The sequence below is a fragment of the Bombus impatiens genome, unplaced genomic scaffold (genome assembly GCF_000188095.3).
Source record: "Bombus impatiens unplaced genomic scaffold, BIMP_2.2 scf_0377, whole genome shotgun sequence".
Lineage (NCBI taxonomy): Eukaryota > Metazoa > Arthropoda > Insecta > Hymenoptera > Apidae > Bombus > Bombus impatiens.
The window spans coordinates 98,611-120,269 of NT_176796.1; the positions used below are offsets into that span (position 1 = coordinate 98,611).

At 30.6% G+C, this 21,659-nt stretch overlaps 2 protein-coding genes across 7 annotated transcripts; one reads left to right on the plus strand and one right to left on the minus strand.

Annotated features, from left to right (window-relative positions):
• Positions 1–265: 265 nt before the first annotated feature.
• On the minus strand, positions 266–18,819 carry LOC100740586 (hrp65 protein). Of its 5 annotated transcripts, XR_004461809.1 has the most exons (15): positions 18,489–18,819; positions 16,074–16,238; positions 15,153–15,371; positions 14,636–14,949; positions 14,089–14,384; positions 13,783–13,973; positions 13,022–13,118; positions 12,747–12,766; positions 9,436–9,664; positions 2,809–2,865; positions 2,472–2,572; positions 2,016–2,251; positions 1,698–1,756; positions 1,220–1,348; positions 266–605 (listed from the first exon to the last, which is right to left on the minus strand). XR_004461809.1 is itself a non-coding variant. In XM_033320957.1 (9 exons), exons 1-9 carry the CDS (start codon positions 18,681–18,683, stop codon positions 9,446–9,448), a joined length of 1,716 nt encoding a protein of 571 aa, XP_033176848.1. In that variant the 5' UTR covers positions 18,684–18,819; the 3' UTR covers positions 8,717–9,445. The 5 variants fall into 5 exon arrangements, 1 of the variants encoding a protein (XP_033176848.1); XR_004461810.1 differs by lacking the exon at positions 1,220–1,348; XR_004461811.1 differs by lacking the exons at positions 266–605; positions 1,220–1,348; positions 9,436–9,664 and having other exon boundaries at positions 1,704–1,756.
• A 621-nt stretch (positions 18,820–19,440) lies between these two features.
• On the plus strand, positions 19,441–21,611 carry LOC100743944 (growth hormone-inducible transmembrane protein). 2 transcript variants are annotated; one of them, XM_003489800.4, is made up of 5 exons: positions 19,441–19,588; positions 19,782–19,999; positions 20,415–20,526; positions 20,619–21,236; positions 21,305–21,611. In XM_003489800.4, the coding sequence occupies exons 2-5, from the start codon at positions 19,798–19,800 to the stop codon at positions 21,390–21,392; spliced, it is 1,020 nt and encodes a 339-aa protein (XP_003489848.1). In that variant the 5' UTR covers positions 19,441–19,588; positions 19,782–19,797; the 3' UTR covers positions 21,393–21,611. The 2 variants fall into 2 exon arrangements, with proteins under 2 accessions (XP_003489848.1, XP_012241621.1); XM_012386198.3 differs by having other exon boundaries at positions 19,463–19,700.
• Positions 21,612–21,659: the final 48 nt, after the last annotated feature.

Genomic DNA, 21,659 nt, shown 5'->3' on the forward strand with positions numbered 1-21,659 from the left:
ATATTGTTAGAACTTATTTCGTTATTTTTATTTATAGTCATATTTGTTAATTAGAACTACTTTTTTCCGTCGTAGAATATCTATCGATCACGTCCTTTTAATTCTAAATGAATTTACATTGAATTCAATACCTCATCTTTATAATATTACTTATTTATTACTGTTTACATTAGTCTCTAAGTTTATTAAATCGCATTTTAATACATTTTTATCATGTGAAAAGGGGTCAGGAGTAAAAATAGAAGATTTAATGAATATTCTGTAGTATTGTATATAAAATTTTAATTTCATGTTTAGTTAATACTTCCGTCGTAAGCGAGGGTGCATTATATTTATGAGTGATGTGGTGATACTACACAAATGGATGTTACAAACGAAATTAAAGTTTTAACAATAAATTATATGTATATATATATTTTATTAAAGTAACATAGAAATTTTAGCCATTACTTATTCTGAGTATACAGTAATTAATATCGTATAAAAAATGGAGAATGAATTAAGCTTTGTTTAAAGTTAAATTTAAAATAAAGCTTCTGAACATGTTCAAAGTCTCTTGATCCATATTATAAGTAACGAACGTCCACTGATTGTAGGTCACACATCTGAAACCAAAAATCCTAACTTCTTTTACATGAATAACACAAATACTCTTTATTTATTACTTTTTCGATAAGCTTCAGAAAATACATACAATATACTTTTTGTGAATACTGTTTAACATACGTAGTTACAAAAATATTTTAATTGATGAGGCGTATTACTTTCCTAGAGTGGTACTAAAAGCAAAGTACGTTGAATTGCGAACGTGTTCACGTTTAGTCATAATGTAAATCAAAAAATTTTATACATTAAACGCATAAAAAGATGTTTAATATTTTTTAAATGTTTCATGATATGGAAATATATAATACAATAATTCTACGCAAAACATAGTAAAATTACTCGGAGTATACAGGGTGGTTGGTAACTGGTGGTGGTACAAGCGGAAAGGGGGTGATCCTACGCGAAAAAAGAAGTCGAAAATATAGAATAAAAATTTTTCGTTTGAGGCTTTGTTTTCGAGAAAATCGACTTTGAATTTTCGCTCGGTACGCGTGCACTTTATCACGTCTCGTTATAACGGATCTCACTGTAGATCGTTGTCTCGATGGAAAAATTAAGAAAAAAAAAAAAAAGAATTTTTATTCTATATTTTCGACTTTCGACGACTTTTCACCTTTTACAATCCGAACGCTCTCAACAAAAAAGGCTGCTAGCCGGTCACATGAACGGAAAAAGCTCGGAAATTTCAAATTGTATTTTAGGACCCAACGATATTGATAATTTTGGTATTTTGAGTCAAACACTGCAATAAAAAAAAAACTATTTAGAAAATTGCATTTAGATGATTTTCTTTTATTATTTGTATATTAAGTTTCAGTATAATATACGAACAATAATTGTCATCTTTTATTCAGAACTCTAGCCAAAATTTCATCATAATAGGTTTATATGAAAATATACACAAGTATTGTCTAGTTAAGCATCCACGGTCAACGAACATATTGGGGATACATTTAGGCAGTTAATCATTTTGAGAATTTAACTGAACGAAACAGATATGATGTGATTAAAATATACGAGTATTTCTTTTTGTCATTCGTATAATTGATAGTAAAATCATGATAATTGGTATTGTCTGAATAAATAATCACCTTTTAAAGTATGATATATCGTCAAAACAATTCCACCTCTCATAGCAGCTTCTAACGTCCTAAAAAAAAAAAAAAGTACAATTACCACTTAAACGTACTAAACTTGAATATATATGAATCTTTGTTTTTCTCAGTGAAAGTGTACACGTTGGATTTTTGAAGCTTCGTCACTATGCTCAGCCCCGAAAGAAAATCATCATTATATTTTAGAAATTTTTGCATAAAATAAGATACATAAAATGAAAAAGAAATATGTGGAATGAAATATCTGTAGGTTTGATGTACCGTCGAAATAATACTTTAAAAAATGTATATTACCTTAAATACTCCTATTCCAAAACGATGACTTGCTGTGTGCGTATAGCGTACAAAATTAATTTTTTGCTTCATCTAGTCCATTAAGTACGAAGAAATATTTAAAGGGATGATTAGTTAAATCAAAACTGTACAATGATCCGACATTTGATATAATCATAATCCTTCGAAACTTTCGTAATATGATTAGCGTTATTAATTCTGACACGTAAATTTCGACACGTTTGTATATTTTCCTCCTGCAAAACAAAAAGTATTTTATTAGTATTAATATTATACGAGCATATACACGTTAGTTCAAGTGAAAATTTTGAAGCAATACACCCAAGACACGTTGAGATAATCATTGAAATCTTTCATTAATCACATATTTGTCATCGTAGAAAGGAATGCAATTGTAAAAAAATATTTAACCTTAACTCGATAGACAAAGAAAAGCAAGACAACATTGAAACAAACCTTATGATTCTGCACGCATTCTTTTGCACACATTTTGCGTTTGTATGTTGAATACATACGGGATGGTGAAATAGATGCAATTAAATGTGAAGTGTGCAAATCTGTAAATGAAAATTCTATTATCAGAGAAAGTGATATGTGGTATAATTGCCGTTGTATAATTGCCTTAAATTCTATATAATTAGTGCATTAAAAAAAATTCTAAAAAACTTGGAATAAATGAAGATTAGATATAATTATATCATATATAATCTCATTATTCCATATTACAATACAATTCAATATAAATTATTCGTTTGATTCTTAAAGGTATATAATAGTTTTTATGTAAATTTACCTTTTCACTTCTCAATACGTTTTATTCATTCCCTCAGCTAGCAACTGCTATTAGTATCTGTAAACATAAATACTAATATAAATATTTTACATAAAAACAATATATTAAAAGTTTTAATACGGTATGCAATGAATTAATACTTTTTGTATACAAATTACATTTAAAGTTAACGATTACAGATCGTTACAATCGATGAAGCGATTGTTCACAGAGATTACTTCCACACATCTTAAACTTCGAGAGTATATCTTGTGAAGTATAATAATACCGTCCATACAAATATGAACTCTGTTATACGACATGAAACATTTTTCACCCCTTCGATAATTAAAATTGTGTAAGTAAAAATTCATGTTACGTATATATATAATATATTAAAAATATAATATCGTTTTATATGCAGTTTTATACAGTGTAAAACATGTAAATTTACAAATAAATTAAAATTAACAATTTTTAAAATATAGAAATAGTATAGGCTGCATAGGTCTTACAAACGAAAATTCTTTATGGGTATAACTAATATATAGTTTCAGATTTTAAATATTAAAATATCTAACCTTTTTAAATAATATTTGATAGCACTAAATGCATAAATTATATGTATAGTATATTTGATAAAGTGGCCTATATATATATATTTACCACCCAAGGTATAAGTATAGCCAATACGATATTGCAGTTTTGTTGTTCAAGTAACAATTAGATATATCAGCCTAGATTTCAATAATGAACCCAGACAACCTTTGCTAAAGTTGGTATACAAGAATATTTCGGTTGTCATAGGTAAAAACACGGACTAGGCTGGTAAATTTGTACACAAGTATTATTAGGGTTTTTATAAAATCATATAATAAAACGATTAGATTTTCATAAGAGTTAGCTTGGTTGAATATGAAGTCAATGGTATATTGAATACATACAATTAACAAAATAAACCATTCTATATCGTAATTTCCTATTTGTTTGCTAATTTTGGATAACGTTATAAGTTCAATTTCGCTGGTAAAGATTACAAATTATTAGACTCGTTCAAAAATATGGAGCTCCTTAATTGCTGAATTATAATTTATGTATTCAATATTAAGTAAATAAAGATTACAATGATGAAATATATGTAACATTTATGTCATGTGCCATTTATACTATTTCATAATCTTTACCATATATTCATATAAATGTCCCACCCGAAGATTAAAATAGAAGTACGCATAATAACAGTTTTACAAAGTCTACTCACCTCGTACCAGTAGTTTCACTGACTAGTAGTTTCAAGTATGTAAGCCTATCTTGTGATTGCAGACTCTCCTCCGTTAAGAGATTCTTGATTAACAACAGTCAGTTTATATCGCGCATTATTAGGAATTTCAAACAAATGCGTATTACTTGCACATAACAGTTTCCTTCGATAAAGAAATTGGATAACTTTGATCGCAAGAAATACTTTATTATTATCTAGACACTTATTCAATAATGACAATATTTGTCACGTAATGTGTATAGGCATTGCCAGAAAAATTCTCAAATAAAGATATAGTAGTCTGACCATATCCATTTTTCATAATCAGCTTAGTGGTGTGTTTAAAGTAGTGAAGATTCTCGTTCATTAAGGCCTCTTATGTATACACATCTCATGTGTTTATATAATGTATAAATTATGTAATGCAGATATGTTAAGAACATGTTCATTAAATAGCTATATTTTGGCGAATCTCATTGTAAATGTTCACTTTCATTCGGAAAACACAAGATGAATTTGTATTACATTTTTTAATGCACCGTTTATAAAGTAGTTATTAGTATAATACGAGAATACAATATCAAATGAAGTCATGTTTGGAAATTCTTCAATGACGAACCATGTAATAATGACATTCTAGGGGTAAGATTTTACAGAGAGACACAAAATGTGGGTAAAGAATAATGAAGAATAATGAAGAATAATTTAAAATGAATTTCATGAAAATATACATTCCTCCAAGAACTTGTTCATTGTTAAAAATTATCACATTATTGGAAACTTCATAGAAATATAAAATGTATGATGTCCATTATGTCGAGGGATTCCTGAAAGAAATGCGGTGATATATTTGAAAATAATAAACTTGTAATAAAAGTAGATCAGATAATATTACTTTTTCACCATAACTTTTCAGTTTTCTCCAAGCAAATACTTCTAATTGTACTTGATTACATTATATTATGCTTACTTTTATTTAAAACGTCAATATCAAAACTTTAATTTACTCCCAAAATGAAAGAAATGTACCGCAAACACTTTTAAAAAAGAAAGTTTACTACTTTTTAATTTAAAATTAAGTTGAAATTTATCTCGGATGAATCCTTCAAAGTTTATAAAAAGATATATATTTTAATAGCATTATATATCAGCATTTAAGATAGAACGTAATACTTATTATCATTTTCTATTTTAACTATAATATCCCTATCTCTTTTTAGGAAATTCATAACTCACATTCGAGTTAGAACAGTTTAACAAATATACCGTTATCGAAATATCTTTGCTTAATATTCACCTATAAGCGGTGATGATTAGTGGTTTAATAGTAAAATAAGCTTAACCTCCGAACACACTGCCTTCGTATATTTCTATAAGAAGAATAATATCTGTCGTATAATTACTCCTCGGATTCTTATAAAAATCTATTTGTCAAGTATTCTAGTACTTGTTTCAATTCACAGTTCTCCATAAATATCAACCCATCACGGTATAAACTTTTTTAAATTATAGAAAAAGATGTTATAAAATATAAATGTGTAACAATGTAATATAAAATCATCATTGCAGTAGTGTTATTCAAAGTTGCAAGCATACAAATTATAACTTATATGGAGTGTTCATATTTAATTTCCTCTTACAACTTATAGAGATAAATTGTATATGCCTATGACGTTAGTTTGTATGACATATTTAAGATTCAATTTCATAATAAGCGTCGACCGAGTATTGAACTCAGTGTATTGAAAACAAAGATGCAGCATATTTTCACAATATCTTTCAAATAAACGCGATATTCGCGAAATTTTAACGGAGAAGATTAGTAATTAAATAAACGTTAGTGTATTATATATTCCTATGTATGGATATATGTAAATCTTTATTCATAAAATTACTTTCTGTCAATTATGTTCCTTCACAAAATTTGAATAGCACAAGCGCAGATTGATTACTGCTGCTGAGAATATACGTCTTATTCTAATGTAATTACTTTTATAAAGCTTCGAGTAATGCAGATATTGCATATACTTCTTCTCGTGGCGACATTCACACCATCATTAACATAAAGACACGTAACGTATGAATATGCATAATGCACGGAGTAAAACTTTGACACAGACACGTATATAAGAAATTTTACTCGTTATTAGAAAGATAAGTTACCAAATGACCGATATCGATTTCAGTCAATACTAAACGCACTTTTTACTTACGAACTAATTTTTTAATCGTAAAGAACAAAGCTAAAAGTACGGACAGTGTATATACTTTCACCCTGAAAAACTACCGAATCAAATGAAATAATGAACTATGAATAGTATATAAGTATGACAATACAATAGTAATGAAAAGCAATACTACTATATTATTTGTAATATTTACATATTGTTTCATAAAGAGAAACTTCTATGAGATGATTATTTTATTGAAAGTACTAATTGACAGTGAATATACGTTTGTCTACATTACTGTATGTTATAGTGACACCGCAAATTTAAATTCAGTTTTTCCATTATATGCGATTCTCATGTTTAGAACAGTCTTATGGGGGATTAAGAGGCGTACAGTTCAAATCATTTCTTTATCCTTGGAAAAAGATACGGTTATGTTAATAGTCAATGTTTTAACAGTACGCTGATATTTTGCTTTTTCGATGGCTCAAGAAGTATGCCTGTTAAAATATTTACAATTTGTTAATACATCAAATTGAAAAGTACCATTAAATCCCTTTAAAAGGACTTCCCATGTATTAAACACACATTCGTAAATTTATATTTGGAAGGGAGTACCCCTAACCTTGTCGGTTTCGAAAAACCGAAGATATTTTCAACATTTCATAGAATATTGCAGTTGGATTTTTTGAAATTCGAAAATTGGCGAAGTTACGGCACCAAAAATCACTGTATATTGCGCGTCAGGTAGGAAGATCTAATATAACGTTTGTGAAACAGAAATTTCGGTTAATTTTTCAATATAGATAAAACTTTGATTTTTTGTTTATTGAAGTAACGTTAGAAAACCGTCTCGGGTCAAATAATCCGGAAAAACGATATGGACTGATTCACGCAAAACAATAAGAGTGAGTGTAAATTCTGTAATTTGGACAATTGTCCCGAAGACAATAATCTGTAATAAGAAAATGGAAAATGATGATGAGAAAAATTGCAGATTTCGTTGCTGCTAGTATTCTCAACGGTGTATATAAAACAATATCATTAATGAAGCAATTTATGAAACCGGTTATTGGAAGTAGTGCAAGCGATTTTTGCGAAGAAGTAAACAAACAACACCTAAACGCGCGAAAATTCAGGAACACGATAAAGGTCCAAAGAAATTCCATAATTACTAAGAGTAGCTTTAAAACAAGCTGATGAAAGTTTCCGAGCCAGGAGTATCCTGTTATAGAGTTAGAACTGCGAGCTAAGGATAAATTCTTAAAATGTTTGTTTTATTTCGTTAAAATATTGGCTTAAATGGTCTATGACCATTTAAAACTATGACCAAATAAATTGGTCTATGACCACGATTTCCTCGAAAACATCGTTTTCACGTGAGACCCAAGGTAGATATCAACAACTAAGTATATTCGACTAACTTTTTAAATTATTACGTATTATTACGCATTATAAGATTACGTAAAATGCACAGCATACGATCTTCTCTGATATTTAAATTCGTTTTACAAAAGTTAACTTTATTGGGTGAAAACCCATTTCCTTTCAAATACCATCATTTGTATATTACTGAAAGCTACACCTAAGGATAGTGAGCTACGTTATAACTACGTTATATCTTTGTTTAGATTGATATGGAAATTTTTCTTGTTTTACGTTCCAGTCACTTCAGATACCAGATTCAAAGGTTTTATCAAACATGACAATAGATAATGTTGCATAACTCCGCCGTTTTGTAATTTCAGACATTAGATGAAACTGAATATAAAACGTTGCCCAACATCCTTTGAAAGAAAATCCCGATATTTCACACAATAATTACCCTGAGAAGGAAAGTCTTAATTTATCTGTTTTCTTGGCTCACAAGATAGGGTACTCCCTTGAAATTTGTTGAAGTAATGCCACATGAATAAAATAATTCGCGATATCACGAAATCAGATCCACATTGAAAAATATAAAAGCACACTCTCTCAATCATTACATATCACCCTTTCATTGTTGCCTATTCATTCTTATTAATATTGTTTCGCCTTTATGCACAGCATTTCGATCAATGGACAAAAAATAAAAGAAAACAGAGAAATAAGAAGAAAAAGGAGAAAAAGAAAAGAAAGAGAGGAAATGAAAAAAAGGAATTGAGATCTACAGATTGTTCTATCTTGAAATGTTAATAACGAAATCTATTTGTTACTAAAATTGAGGCATAAAGTTTATCACAAAAATCAGCATTTGCATATTTAATCTGATTTTTCTTAAAATTCAATATCCTATCACCTTTGAAACTGGTGAGAGTAAATTCAATTTCAATTTCAAATAATCTCAATAATAACAAATAATCTGAACTTTTTTTAATGTGAAGGATAGTAGTAAATTTTATATTAAAATCAAAGTTTCAATTGTCTAAAATTTGTTCAAAATAGAAAAGATGGCCAAAATGGCATCGCTTCAGCGTTACGCGATGCTATATATGGACTCACTAAATATTCCTAATCCTTCATTATATAGATACTGTTTATTTTTCTTAAAATTTTTGTTTGTTCGCTATAGTCATCGTATTACTTTTGTACAGTACTGTTACAAAAAACAATAACGATATAATTCTCTATTTATGAATGGCATAATATGCCTTTATATAAATTACTAATTTACGGAATAGATATTATTACACGCGTAACAATATTTATGAAAACGTTGTCTAAAGAAGCTATGGTTAGTTAGACATAATGAAATAAGATATATACGGAAACATCATAGCCTCAAAAGTTCTAGGGAAAACTGTAATAAAAATTTGTACAATTTGCTTATCACAAACTATGATACAAGTGTGTCGAAACACACAGAAAATGATATAATAAAATTAAGGAAATATTCAACTACAGATACAAGGTAATATTTAATAGCAACAAATGATTCATCTGTCATGATGCAAACACACGTATGTTCTGAATCTTTCCCTGAATCAATATAATCGTAGTATTTACATTTTAACAAATGAATGAAAGTTCAATTTAAAACCAAAGAGTGAATTGAAGAAAAAATTGTGTACAGATACAATGTTATGATTTTTGCCCTGAACGCCCATATACTCGAAACACTGTGCCATGATATAAAACGTGAAAGATGATCGATAACAAATTTTGTTGGAAAAAATGACTACAATGCGAACTATTGATTCTTCTCAATCGATTAGAAAAAGGAAGTTATGTTAATACCGCAACATCTTTAATAGCGTCTTCTTTTATTAGGATAGTCATCCTGACGATTACGATCACTTCCACCTTGCCAACGTCCACTACCACCACTACCTCCACGACCACCACCCATATTACCCATATCGACCCTCATATCCATCAAATCCATTATTTGACTACGATCGTCATTGTAACCCCCACGACTACCACGATCCATACTATTATAAGCATCCATAAAAGACTTTGGATCCTAATCATCATTACAGAGAAAGGTGAATTTAATTATTACGCGTAAAGTAAAAACAAAATGATATTTTAAGGACGAAGTGTAGTCGAAAGTTATGAGCCGATATCACCGAAATGAATGCCAACGATTTTTGTTTAATACGGTGAATAACGGTGTTTTGTAGATTTTGGATGTACCATAAATACATTTCACGGTTCAGGGCGACCATCCATGTTTGACAGCAGCACAGGTCATCGTCAATTTTCGTCAAATCACATAGAAAAGAAAGGGGAAAACACAATGTTAGATGTTGTTTGTACGTACAACATTAGTAGAATGGAATGCGTGAATAATACACGCGCTAGAACAAATCATAGATACGAATAGTTACACTGCTTTCAGAGTATGCCGTTTTCTCAACATCGATTAGCCTTATTAAACCAAGCAAATGCCCAACATACGATCGACAATGGTTACCGTCTAAGTCAGTGCACACAAGTCTGGTGAAATAGGTTAGAAGAATATCCTTAGAATGTATTTCTTCGTCTACAATATTTTGCATAAGTCCGTTCATTTAAATGCACCCTTAACTTTATAAGTCATATTTTAAGATTGAATTCGAGTCATAAAATTAAAGGTTTAGAACTTTCGGGATTAAAGTAGAAGTATAGATGTATCACACTAGATTCCACTGGGTGTAATTTAACTGGATGATTCCTATGGGTGTAATTTAACTGAAAGAATATACGCTATTATATTATTCCATACCGCTAGAGAAATTTCTCTGAAATTGTTAAAAATTTTAATTTACACGATAGATATTTCAAATTCGGTACCAAGTCCTCATCAAATAATGTTAAACGCACAATAAACGTTCATATATAGAACATTAGGGGTTTTAAATTATAGAAACGTATACGAGGTTCTTAATTTAAGTACCCAACACGTAGTTATACGACTTTTAAAAATATAACCGTTCTAGTGTACGAACAAGAAGTATCTCGTCATATTAGTTATATCAATAGTGTGTATTTTTAGCGATAATGTTGTAACAATTAATATTGAATCAATTTTACACAACTCTGAAGCTTAAATATTTGTATAAGTGACAAAGAGATGTGATCAAGATCTCTAAGCAAACTTTATACAATATCTATACTACAGAATCGTGCATGTAAGGTATGTAATAAATAGTTCACAAAATATATAGTTTGGAATATGAAAAAAGATTCATAAAGATTAATATAACAATAAAAACTCAAAATTATATTCATTTAGATAAATGAAACATAAAGATTGTTTTAAGCTCTTTTACTTATTGTAAATCAAAATTGATATTGCTGTACTCAGAAACTATGTTTAAATTGCACTTAATCTTCAAGTAAATATCTCTAAATAAATGTATGTGTGCATATTTAAATATATACTATATTTAAATATAGTCAATATTTATTTAAATAAAAATAATTTCTGAATACAGCTAATTATGTTTAATTAATATTCAATGTAGTTGGGCATTTGTTGGTTAATAAATATCCAATTATTACTATGGAACTATTTAAGCGAGGAAATGAATATTTAATTTAGTTCTAATGTTCAGATTTATACGTTGAACGATGCTAGTTCCATAGTATATAAGCATACCTAATACCTAATTCTTAATGTAACTAGAGAAAATAGAAGAACAGAGCCTCCTGTCTGCAAGCATATGGAGAAGCCAATGAGGCACGAAATATTAATTCAGTTTTAGCTTCAATTTTACTGATGAATGCCTAAAAAGTATTCCTAGATTCAATATTTATGAATTCCAAAGCCCTGTTTATGAAGAATATATTCGAATTGAATACGTAGAACATTAACCCAAAGCTTATTACCAGTATAAACTGAAAAAAGCGGATTCCCTCAAATGCTTATAAAAGTACTATCGTTAAAATTCACGTCCTATAGATAAAAGCGAAGATGTTTAAGAATTAGTCATGTATGGTATAGGTAAAAATAAGCGATTGCTGGCTTAAATGTATCGATCTCACAGTGCAGTTAAAAAATTAAAAATTTAGGTATGGCGAGAAGAGTCCGTCCAATAAAACCTTTACCTACCTATACAACCTTTATATCTCGCATTATTTATAATAAGTTAATAAAAATTTCCTAACATTTCTCCAAAATTTCGTACATTTACTTTTAAATATCCTCTCTGTTAATTTCATAACTTTGAATACTTATAAATGTCAGCGTGATAAAACCTTCCAACCAGCAATAAATGCTTTAAAATATTTTTATCAGCATAGAATCATACATTTTTACAAGAAGTAGAACTACATTCAAAAAACCAAAAATGTCACATGTTTCAGTAACCGTTTGTAGTAGACAATAATAGAAACCATTCACATGCGTTTGTAATACAAGTGAAAAATATTTAACAAAGATTGCAGCGGTGTGTTACGTGAACGTAGATAAAAGGTTTCAAATATAAGATATGATAAGTATCGTCCTTACTACCTCGCAAAATACTTCGGTTCTATGGAGACCGAATAAATTAATTTAAACTTCTGTATCTTATTCACGCTACAACAAATGATCTCCCGTTAAGTAGAAAATTTAATGTTAAGGCCCATTGACACCTCCACATGTTATAATAAACTAATTAAAAGTTATTATTGTACGATATATATATTCGATATTAGACTGATTTTAATACTATTACCATTGTTGCAGACATTAGAACCCTGCTATATTGGAAAGCATGCTTTATAGGAATATTCGTAAAGTTCTTTCACTTATGTTTTTCACAAGTGTTCACTAATAATACTCGCGATTTTACCATGCAAGGCAGTTCAATTATTTCTAACAAAAGATTCTCATATATAGGTAGAATAATTTGTTTAGTAATATCACCAAATGGAAATATACATAAATGAAATATCAAAGAAATAGTTTCAGAAAAAATAAATACTTTATGGAAAAAAGAAAATATATATATACATACATACATATATATATACATATATGCGTGTATGTGCATATGCATATATATGTACATATACATAAATATATATATATATTTATGTATATATATAGAATGATAATTTAATGGGGGATACATTACCACTGGCATGCTGCTTCCACCTGTAACGAAGTAAATTTTTCCATTACAAATAGCTTTGAAGAATTTTGAACAAATGTTTCATGTAAAAATTTATATATAATAATTATTTATATATAATTTTATATATAATAATAACAATCAGTATAAAATATAAATTTCTATTTCGAGGAGAACTAATTGAATTCAAATATACTAGTAAATAAATACACATTATATGCTAGAGAAATATAGTTGAGTTTATGAAGAATAACATTTCAACATCTTAAGAAACTTACCATCTGGCTGTCCATATCCATCGCGGTCATTATTACCAACGGAATCATAATTTTTTCCTCCCATCCCGCCTCCTCCACCTCCTCTCATTGTTTGCTCCTTAAATATAAGAGGAACATAAGCGCAAGCGTTAGTAAAAAAAAAAAACAAAACAAAACAAAAAAATACAAATATACTGACACACAAACATTATAAGTAGTGATACTATCCTATTCCTATCACTATGATAATGATAATAAATGTTAACACTTTACCGACCGATAGCCTATTAATCGGCTTTTTGTCGCAGACAATCTTTCTCATTATTTGAACAGTAATTTATTTAGTACTAAGGCACCTTGGCTCAGTTGCGTCAGTTGCGTTGCTTTGTAAGCTCCCACAGTTTTATACCAATTTAAAAAACTTACCGTTCGCGTTCGTGGAGAGTCTAAACCGAAATAGAGTCAGCGCCTAAGATGCCGGTCGGACGTGCGTATGCTGTTGAATCGCTAGCGGTCGGTAAAGTGTTAATAATAATAAATAAAATAAATAAATAAAAGTGTTAATAATAAATAATGCGTTCTCGCAAACGCATAAAAAATAAAAATCTTTTATGTAACCTCCGCATGTAGTTTTTTTAAATACATGTTTCTAATAAATACATGTTACTGATCTCTATTGTTATCCCTATAGTATAAAGATGTTAAAATTTCAACCTATGATCATAGAAACTTTCTGTAATTCCAATGAATTTAGTTTTTTGTTAATGTTGCCAAGTAATTACCTGCATGAATAAATTATTTTCTTGTTGACGACGATGTAGCTCCTCTTCTTGTCTTCTAATACGCATTGCCATTTCTTCCTGTTGTCTCCTTCGTAGTTCTTCTTCACGCGTTCTTTGTTCTTCAGCCTGTCTTTCTTTCATTTCCCATTCTCGCTTTTGTCTCTCACGATCGGCCTCGCGCATACGCAATTCTATCAATTAAAGAAAATCAACTTATTGATTTCCTGATTTATTACACTTACATTGCTTGTGCGATGTATATGTATATATTAAAGCAATATCTTTTAATGATGTTAAAATACTTACGTTCTCTCAACAATTCAGTTTCGTGTTCATATCGTGCAAATTCCATTTGAGCTTCCAATTTTTCTTCCTCCATTGCCATTTCTCTTTTTAGTGCTTCTTCTTTCTGCTCATATAATTCGTGCAGCTGTTTCCACCTCGTTCCATATTCATATTCAAAACTTCCTATCTTTGCAAACCTTGGACCAATATCGCGAGCTGTAAAAAATTCCTGATTTTTCCGAGGTAGATTTTTGTCTGAATAACCATCAATGTCATCTAGTAATTCAAATGGTTTAACAACTACAGGACGTAGAGACCTATAAGTAAATTTTCGAATGTAAGTTTTCGAAGTTCTCTCTCCTTCTTTCAATAAAATTATATTTAAAATAATGTTTTGTGTTCCAATTTGCGGCACACAATACAAACATCTATTGTATCATGCTTCCTTTGGGAACTATTTTTCTTTACCCCGTTATGATCAATTTTTAGGCACTTGTAGATAAATTAAATACGTCAAACAAGCGTGGCATTGGGGTAAACAACATTTTTATTTATAGTAAAAACGTACGCGGTTAAAAAGTAGCATCCTTCTGTGCACTTTCGTAAAGCAAGTTGGGCTGACGGTTTTCTGCAGAATTCTACAATTCCCTCTCCAGTAGATTTTCCCTTGTCATCCGCTATAACTATCGCCCGTTCAATTTCACCAAAAACACTGAATGCCCTCTCAAGCAATTCATTCGTAATCCAAGGTGTAAGATTTTTAACTTTAACTGTCGAAGAATGTGGAGCAAAACGAACTTTAAGTGCGCGTCCTTTACTATTTGTGAATACATTTTTTCCATCTAACTCATGTTTTGCCTTCTCGGCATTTACCCTATAATCCTATAAAATAAAAGATTAAGTTATAGTTTAATGTCATACATACAAATCCATATATACATATATATATATACATGCAATGCATCATATAGTATAAGATAGCAGCCTAAATCTTATCATTTTCTTTCAGACGGTAATTATTTTAATCATTTTTTTATGTAAACATTACGAAAAAAGAAGGAAGAAAGAAAAATTATTGAACTCACCATCCTAAGAAATGCAAAGTTTTTCTCTTTATTTACAAAAAGTTCGGATATTTCACCATATTGTTGAAAGATCTGTTGAATTTCCTCTTCTGTAACGTCATTTGACAAGTTTCCAATATACAGACGATTACGACCACTGAATTTCTTTTCAGTGGTTTCTGGGGGTGGTAGATCATGCGTAGGACCACTAATAGCCATAATCCGTTCCATTAAACGATCCTGATCACGAAAATAAAAGCAGTATTAATAAGATTATAAAAAGGTATTGTGTATTAATATGTACACATTGATTTCTCGATTTACACTGATCTTTTTAATGTTAGTTTACGATTGCAATTTCATTTTACACCAGAAAACATTTTCTTATTGTATATTAGTATACATAATATATAAATTCTCGCTTGATTAGCTAATTATTACATCATTCCAATCTTTTCTGCTTAACTTACACATATTATATTAACACATTCAATGTGACATACAAAATTGAAGAGGGCCTCTGATGGCGAAAATCGATATTTTTATAACATGTATCTCACTTATTCAGGCGTCATCCGCAAGAAAATAGGAAATCCGGAAATGCATACGTTCGCATCTTCTGCATTGAATGCGTTAAACGCGTGTTTACAAGTAGCAAGGATATTGATTTCGTGTTAATTAAAAGAGAAAAGAGAGACTATTTTGAGCTACAGTACTGACAACAACGAGGAATAAAATTTCTTTTGGTTCTGTAAGCTCTCATTATTATCCTTTTTTTATAAAAATATGAAATAAATAATTTTATAACTTATATTGATTTTCTCTATAAATAATTCTTTTGTAGTAATTTTTATCTAAGTAAAGAATCCATATATAGAACACATACTTCGCGTTAATTGAAAAAATTAGTGTGTACATATAATTTCTTTAATTCATACTTACATCTTGTGATCGATTTCCCATGTTTCTATCACCCCCTCCGCGGCCACCTCTACCACCACGCATTCCACCGCCACGTCCAATACCCATACCTCCACCCATACCTCCGCCTATTCCTTCATTCATGGTATTGTCCATACCACCATCCATAGGATCATTCATTTTCATCTGTAATATTTATAAAATTCAGTCACGTTTATATACATACTTATTATTTGTATACATACTTATCGTTTCTGATGTGTTTATTATTATTATTATCTTTTACAACTGACATTTTCGTTTTCTATTAAAAAAATAACAAGTTACATCATAGACGGACAAGGAGGTAGCTATATAAAAGTGGTCTCACGATTAATCCTTTGTGGACTACGATTATGTTGTTATGCGATAGAGAAGACATTGACTGGTGCAAATACGATTATCATAGAACCGGACAAGTAACCGTCGTAGTTAGATACTCGAGAAACTAGTGACAACGATCCTAGGTTCAATAACGAATCCACGGTCGACGGCATGATAGATGAACGTGCTCACAAAATCTAAGTCGGATGCGTAATATTCACTGGTCATAAGGGGTTACTCTTTTCGTCGATGAAATCGCGAGAGAGAATGACCTTCCCGTCCCGATGATACCACAGAAGGAAACTATAATGGGATGTGTCTAAGGACATGAGATCATCGGATTTGTCGAAAAAAGCCTTCGTTCAGAAAGTAAGGGAAATTGGCGTTGCTGCTAATTGGTCAATCTCTATATCAGTGGTTAGAAAAAGATGCTAGCCGCCCTCGAGGGAACTTGCTAGTGGGAGACGCCGTTCGTTGAAAAATAGGTCTCTCCTATCTTCCCGTAGTTGGGACAAAGACTGTTTGTCTGTTTGAAGGACTTGAGTTGACTAAATCTTAAGATTTATAACGGGCCCTCGAGCTAGCTGAACATGTACTGCGGAGACGCATCGACGTCTGGCAATCATCTTACTCGAAGAATAGGGTCTGCGTGTGGCGAGCTACGGGACAGAGACCGTTAGAATGTTTACTGTCGAGTGTTACAACTATTTCCTTTTTAAAGAGAGCTATAGAATTACTCCATGCCTTTGTTAGACAAGGCGTTCATCCCGTGATCGCGGCTACGTTCGGCGACTGGCTGTCACCTCGAGCCCGAGCTCATTATCACAACTCTCGAACAATTACAATCGGATTGAATAACTACAATTGTTTAATTACAGCTATAGTAGACTCTAGGTTACAATGTTGCGGGATTATCCAAAATTCCGAAGGCTCCGGTGTTCTTTCATCTCCGACATATATATATATTTCGAACACAGCGGTTGCTGAAGACTTGGTTACTGACTACTAATCGACAGTGCATAGTAGTGGCTATAACACAGTTTTTGGAAAGGCTACGTTAAAACGTACAACCTGTTGATTATAAAAAGTTTATGTCCAAAGATACAAATACCAAAAGTTAATCACAAAGTACACTAAATTTGGTAGATTAACATTATCTTCGCCAAAATTATGGACATTGGAGGTCTTAGAAATCGGCCATTTTGCGTAGCAATTTTTCGAAATATTTATTTAAATCTCATAAATGCTAATAAATACTGAAATGATACCTGACGTTATGAATTTTACAAATTGTTATTATTATTACCTAAAACTAAATTAATTCAAATTCTAAATAATTTTGAAATTCCAAATTCTCATTTGAAATCTAGAAAATTTACATTTAGATCGCTACAAATACATTAATAAAATATATTATACTATTTATAGGAGAACAAAAATGTTTTAACCACGTGTTGTAAAAGCGAGGATACATTTATCTGCCATTTCAATTTTCGTACACGCCATTTTGTAACTACTCTGATGAAGAATCAATATATTATAATCATTTCTTCATACAGAAACTCTGGTAAATAACAACGTTTACTGATTGTACTCACAGCAATAAAATTATTGACTATAATGTATTTTATATCGACCTTACAGAATAATAGAACTAAAAATCTCAGTTTACTTTATCAGCGCTTCTTTTTCGATGTATCTAATATTCCAATTTGAGAAATATTAATATAACTTCTCGAGTACTTATAAATTTTATTTAAATATTTGCCTACAGTAACGGTATACATATATGTTAATGTAATTAAAATACAGTTAATTAAATAGTATTTATACTGCATCACAAAAAAGACTAACATTATTTTAGTTGCAACACTATAATAAATTGATGTGTATATAACATAAATAAAAATTATATTTATAAATAACGACAGTTAATGAATCGAAAGGACAGAAGTTTAAAACCAGTGGAAATATTACGCATCAATTTATAGCAAATATGGCGGTAGGAACAACGACTATAGTCTCAACAAAAAATATATATATATATATAAAAGAATTATATGAAATTCTTACCGGTCCATCGTTATTTCTGTTTCCTCCGCCCATTCCGCCACCACGTCCGCCAGAAAAACGTGTCCCTCCTTTTCGCCCACGAGGACCACGGTTGCCGCCACCAGGAGGATTCCGTTCTCGTGGATTTTCATTACTATTCTCTGTAGATGCATTCTGCGATTCCTGTTTTAATTTAGGCGATTCGGCTCCTGCCATCGTCCGCTCAAATGTTTCAAGCCGTAATTATTAAAGACAAGATTTTTCGCTAAAAAGTTCGATTTACTTCCCACTCTTCTGCGAAACGAAGCGTTGATTATGGCGTCCGACAACGAAGTGAACGAAGAAGCAAAATTGGAGATCTACTAGAGGAACTGACCCACTACGTACCTCCATCTCCGGTGCATTATGGGTATATTTCTCCGAGAACATGATTGGTTGTTTTATTAATAGAGATTGCATTTGATTGGTTAATTCAAACAAATGCAACGTCGCCATTGTTAATGAATAAAATTAACCGGAAATGCCATTTTAATTCTAGACTTTGTGAATCTAGACTAATATATATAATTTTTATTTTCATCTGTTAATGCTATATTAAAATATATTTCGTTAATATGTTTCGTATGATTATATGTTTTGTGATATTAATTACAACTATATATTTTAAAAATAGTACGTATTTTCCAACTTTTTCCAAGCCTATTCGAGTGCGTAATCTCGGGTATCCGCACACTACTAAACGAAGAAGTCATTCCGAACCACGTATATATTTCTTAATAATTAGAAAGAGATATAATGTACAACCTTTTGTTCTGTTATAAAAACAAATGATTTTTTATTTTTATGATGCAAAGTAATATAAAGTAAAATTCAATCTATGTATATATATATATGAAATATATAAATTAGGATCTGATATGTTCGATCGAAAATTTAACAAATTCAATGCAACTATGTACCAAAGATGGCACTTTCATCGCGTACATCATGATTTCTTTACAACGTTTCTACTATCTGTACGATATCTATTTCGAAGTTTCAAACGCATATATCACGGAAATTGTCAGCGTTAGCGATTCGAGATATTGATTTGTCGTGAACAATTGCAGCTTACCGCGTCTGTGAGTAATCACAAGAAATTTTTGCGAAAAACTATTGATCTGAGGTTTTAAATAAATCTTGATAGATATGTGAATATTTTTCAAACTTTTGAAAGATAATTCGTTCAAAATCGTGTGTACTTTTTGTTTAACATACCTAGGCTAATATGCGGATATCATCGATATTTTTATTAATAAATATATTATTTTTCAGATATGAGCATGCAAAAATGATGCTTGCCAGGGTATGTCGAAGTACCGTCTCATCAAATTTGGTTAGTCTATTAAAGGCTCCAATTAATTCGAAACCGTTTATTCCGAGAATTCAATCTACCAGATTATTTGCTAACGATGGACGAAGTGCATTTGCAAGATCGGCTCGTAGATCAGCCACTATTTCAGAGCAGGCAATGGCTCCTGCAGGAGAAACAGGTAAGATTTCAATCCATACATAAAGTATGTAGAACAAAAGTAATAATAGAGAACACATATGCAATATGATGCAATCGCAATTATGAATATGGATTATAGGTTATTTCATATGACCTGTTCCAAATTTTTGTATATTCATTGAATGTAGTAATAAGGAGGGGAGAGGGGTGATCCTATTTTATAAGTATTTTTTAACATTTCTAAGATTTATCATGTAATATACATTATAACCAATTTATTGGTATAATGTTATACGTGCGCAATAAATAATCCTAATATGTTTCTTTTATTTCTAAAATTCATTTACTTTGTTAATTCTTGAGTCTTAATTCTTCTGTGTTAAGTTAAGTTAAATAAAGTTAATTCTGTGATATATGTATTAAACTTACTACTGAAAATACTTTTGCTTTCATAGCATTCACTATTGGGAAAGGAGTTGTTGCTGGTGGTGCTGTAATAGGAATAGGTTCATTATGCTATTATGGTTTGGGTTTGTCACCATCTATGGGAGCTATAGATTATGCAAAGTATTTTCTTTTAATCAGTGTTACAGTTACGAGAATATTATCAGTTGTAGAATATCAAAATAGGATATAATACAATATATAATTCTTTATAGGTTATGGCCGCAATATGTGAAAGATAGAATTAAGACTACATACATGTACCTTGGTGCATCTATAGTAAGCAGCACTGTAGCTGCAGCACTATGTTTACGTTCACCAACTATGATGAACTTGGTAATGCGTCAAGGATGGGTTGCCATGTTAGTAACATTAGCATCTGTTTGGGGTAGTGGAATATTGTTACAGACTATCCCATACAAAGAAGGTTTTGGTACAAAACAAATAGCATGGTTGATACATACTGGTACTGTTGGTGCATTTCTTGCACCTTTGTATTTACTTGGGGGACCTTTGGTTCTTAGAGCTGCATGGTATACTGCTGGTGTAGTTGGTGGTTTATCAGTAGTTGCAGTTTGTGCACCAAATGAAAAGTTTCTGAACATGGGAGGTCCATTAGCGATTGGCTTGGGTTTTGTATTTGCAAGTAGTGTTGGATCAATGTTTTTACCACCTACAACAGCTCTTGGATCTGGTTTGTATTCAATATCTTTGTATGGTGGTCTGGTGCTCTTCTCTATGCTTCTTCTGTATGATACACAACGTATCATCAAACAAGCAGAAACATATCCAACCTATGACTACCTAGCAAGGCCATACGATCCAATTAATAAGTAAGTAATTTAATAAACATGTGAAATTTGACAAACACAACATATACATTTTATACTTCTTATTTCAGCGCGATTTCTGTTTATATGGATGCAGTGAATATCTTTGTAAGAATCCTCACAATGTTAGCAAATGGAGGAAGTAAAAGACAAAAGTAAATGAATGGATGTCTTTTTGAGTAGGTCAATAAAAGAATTATGGAGTCTTATACCATGTTTGAAAAACGGCGTGATTTAGTATTAAACTTAAAATAAACTTAAAATTATTTTGCAATAAATCAGCTTACAATCACATATATACAATCTACTTAATGTTATATTATAAGATGATATGTAAATTATTAACTTATTTAAAATAAAGTATAAAACAGAGAAAAAGTAAATTTCTTCTGGAAAACATGCAGAGGACGTATTTATACTTAATTA

Bases quoted from the DNA above. Each gene is read 5' to 3' on its own strand.
- LOC100743944 (XM_003489800.4), top strand. From the start codon at position 19,798: ATGATGCTTGCCAGGGTATGTCGAAGTACCGTCTCATCAAATTTGGTT. The intron at 20,527-20,618 runs GTATTTTCTTTT...AATTCTTTATAG, and splicing joins GGAGCTATAGATTATGCAAA to GTTATGGCCGCAATATGTGA. The intron at 21,237-21,304 runs GTAAGTAATTTA...TTCTTATTTCAG, and splicing joins CCATACGATCCAATTAATAA to CGCGATTTCTGTTTATATGG.
- LOC100740586 (XM_033320957.1), bottom strand. From the start codon at position 18,683: ATGGCAGGAGCCGAATCGCCTAAATTAAAACAGGAATCGCAGAATGCA. The intron at 15,372-16,073 runs GTAAGTATGAAT...TTTCGTGATCAG, and splicing joins TGGGAAATCGATCACAAGAT to GATCGTTTAATGGAACGGAT. The intron at 13,974-14,088 runs GTAAGTATTTTA...TTTAATTGATAG, and splicing joins AACTGAATTGTTGAGAGAAC to AATTGCGTATGCGCGAGGCC.